The sequence below is a fragment of the Aplysia californica genome, unplaced genomic scaffold (assembly GCF_000002075.1).
Source record: "Aplysia californica isolate F4 #8 unplaced genomic scaffold, AplCal3.0 scaffold00199, whole genome shotgun sequence".
Lineage (NCBI taxonomy): Eukaryota > Metazoa > Mollusca > Gastropoda > Aplysiida > Aplysiidae > Aplysia > Aplysia californica.
In genome coordinates this window covers 152,125-155,564 of record NW_004797469.1, presented here as the reverse complement: position 1 = coordinate 155,564, position 3,440 = coordinate 152,125, and the positions used below count along the sequence as shown (strand labels likewise).

At 39.9% G+C, this 3,440-nt stretch overlaps 1 protein-coding gene across 1 annotated transcript in view; it reads left to right on the top strand.

The window, feature by feature from the left end:
* The window catches only part of LOC106011845 (nucleolar protein 6), a gene marked incomplete at its 3' end in the record, with an annotated part of 14,903 nt that overhangs the window by 7,834 nt on the left and 3,629 nt on the right, over positions 1-3,440 (top strand). Inside the window, 1 exon segment of the mRNA XM_013082901.2 lies at positions 3,019-3,185. Within this exon segment, the coding sequence (XP_012938355.1) occupies positions 3,019-3,185 (167 nt within the window).

The window sequence follows — 3,440 nt, the reverse complement described above, 5'->3', positions numbered from 1 at the left end:
ACTGGTGTAATAAACCACTGGTTTGTCTGGTGTAATAAACCACTGGTTTGTCTGGTGTAATAAACCACTGGTTTGTCTGGTGTAATAAACCACTGTATAAACCACTGGTTTGTCTGGTGTTATAAAACACAGGTTTGTCTGGTGTAATAAATCACTGTATAAACCACTGGTTTGTCTGGTGTAATAAACCACTGTATAAACCACTGGTTTGTCTGGTGTTATAAAACACAGGTTTGTCTGGTGTAATAAATCACTGTATAAACCACTGGTTTGTCTGGTGTAATAAACCACTGTATAAACCACTGGTTTGTCTGGTGTTATAAAACACAGGTTTGTCTGGTGTAATAAATCACTGTATAAACCACTGGTTTGTCTGGTGTAATAAACCACTGTATAAACCACTGGTTTGTCTGGTGGTATAAAACACAGGTTTGTCTGGTGTAATAAACCACTGTATAAACCACTGGTTTGTCTGGTGTAATAAACCAGTGTATAAACCGCTGTATAAACCACTGGTTTGACTGGGTAATAAACCACTGGTTTGTCTGGTGTAATAAACCACTGGTTTGTCTGGTGTAATAAACCACGGGTTTGTCTGGTGTAATAAACCACGGGTTTGTCTGGTGTTATAAACCACTGTATAAACCACTGGTTTGTCTGGTGTAATAAACCACTGTATAAACCACTGGTTTGTCTGGTGTAATAAACCAATGTATAAACCACTGGTTTGTCTGGTGTAATAAACCACTGGTTTGTCTGGTGATATAAACCACTGTATAAACCACTGGTTTGTCTGGTGTAATAAACCACTGGTTTGTCTGGTGTAATAAACCACTGGTTTGTCTGGTGTAATAAACCACTGGTTTGTCTGGTGTAATAAACCACTGGTTTGTCTGGTGTTATAAACCACAGGTTTGTCTGGTGTAATAAACCACTGGTTTGTCTGGTGTAATAAACCACTGTATAAACCACTGGTTTGTCTGGTGTTATAAAACACAGGTTTGTCTGGTGTAATAAATCACTGTATAAACCACTGGTTTGTCTGGTGTAATAAACCACTGTATAAACCACTGGTTTGTCTGGTGTTATAAACCACAGGTTTGTCTGGTGTAATAAACCACTGGTTTGTCTGGTGTAATAAACCACTGGTTTGTCTGGTGTAATAAACCACTGTATAAACCACTGGTTTGTCTGGTGTTATAAAACACAGGTTTGTCTGGTGTAATAAATCACTGTATAAACCACTGGTTTGTCTGGTGTAATAAACCACTGTATAAACCACTGGTTTGTCTGGTGTTATAAAACACAGGTTTGTCTGGTGTAATAAATCACTGTATAAACCACTGGTTTGTCTGGTGTAATAAACCACTGTATAAACCACTGGTTTGTCTGGTGGTATAAAACACAGGTTTGTCTGGTGTAATAAACCACTGTATAAACCACTGGTTTGTCTGGTGTAATAAACCAGTGTATAAACCGCTGTATAAACCACTGGTTTGACTGGTGTAATAAACCACTGGTTTGTCTGGTGTAATAAACCACTGGTTTGTCTGGTGTAATAAACCACGGGTTTGTCTGGTGTAATAAACCACTGGTTTGTCTGGTGTAATAAACCAATGTATAAACCACTGGTTTGTCTGGTGTAATAAACCAATGTATAAACCACTGGTTTGTCTGGTGTAATAAACCAATGTATAAACCACTGGTTTGTCTGGTGTAATAAACCACTGGTTTGTCTGGTGATATAAACCACTGTATAAACCACTGGTTTGTCTGGTGTTATAAACCACTGGTTTGTCTGGTGTTATAAACCACTGGTTTGTCTGGTGTTATAAACCACTGGTTTGTCTGGTGTAATAAACCACTGGTTTGTCTGGTGTAATAAACCACGGGTTTGTCTGGTGTAATAAACCACGGGTTTGTCTGGTGGTATAAACCACTGGTTTGTCTGGTGTAATAAACCACGGGTTTGTCTGGTGATATAAACCACTGTATAAACCACGGGTTTGTCTGGTGTTATAAACCACGGGTTTGTCAGGTGGTATAAACCACGGGTTTGTCTGGTGATATAAACCACTGTATAAACCACGGGTTTGTCTGGTGATATAAACCACTGTATAAACCACTGGTTTGTCTGGTGTTATAAACCACTGTATAAACCACTGGTTTGTCTGGTGATATAAACCACTGTATAAACCACTGGTTTGTCTGGTGATATAAACCAATGTATATACCACTGGTTTGTCTGGTGTTATAAACCACTGTATAAACCACTGGTTTGTCTGGTGATATAAACCACTGTATAAACCACGGGTTTGTCTGGTGATATAAACCAATGTATATACCACTGGTTTGTCTGGTGTTATAAACCACTGTATAAACCACTGGTTTGTCTGGTGATATAAACCACTGTATAAACCACTGGTTTGTCTGGTGATATAAACCAATGTATATACCACTGGTTTGTCTGGTGTTATAAACCACTGTATAAACCACTGGTTTGTCTGGTGATATAAACCACTGTATAAACCACTGGTTTGTCTGGTGATATAAACCAATGTATATACCACTGGTTTGTCTGGTGTAATAAACCACTGTTGTATACTTATACTACATGGTTAAGGTGGAAGCATTTTGATAGATGATGGTAAAAATGACCTTCTGCATCTTTCTTTGTTACAGATCAGAAGCCTAGGTCTTTTACTTCTGACTGATGTTTTTATTTGAGGGAACAAGGGATGTTTGTTGTCTAAAAAGATAGAATTAATTTTTTTGTGCAAGCTGTTATGTACAATTCATCCAAGTAGGGGAATGAAGATGTTGAAATTTTAAATGCTTTCCGTATTAGACGATTTAATTTTTCTTTATCTTGTTGTCTTGTGTTCCTGGCCCATGCTGTTCTACAAAAATTGATCGTACTTTCCATGTATATGTATATGTGAACTGTCCTTGCGCTAAACATGTGTATGTGTATATGTGATGAACTTTCCTTCACACCCTCGTGTGTTGTGCCCCCAGAGGCGACGTCCCTCCCCCCCACCCCTGTGTACAACATGAGCGTGCTCCACGACCTGTGTGCGGCGCGTCACCTGGAGTGTATGCGGCAGTCGGTGGGCGTCTCCGAGGGTCTGCGGCAGGGGGTCATGTTGCTCACGGTGTGGCTGAGGCAGAGACAGGCGCATGAGGTGAGTGCTCGGCGGGCTACACACTTGTGACACACTTGATACACACTGGTTACACACTTGGTACACATTGGATAGGGTTACACACTTGGTACACATTCGAAAGGGTTACACACTTGGTACACACTAGTAAGGGTTACACACCAAATGCTTGACACATATATATATGTTGTTGTTGTTGATTTCAAATCCCTTTAGCTGCGAGCATTTCGCTCTTGGCAGCGCAATGCCTCCTTCAAGTAACCACATGTCCTTGTC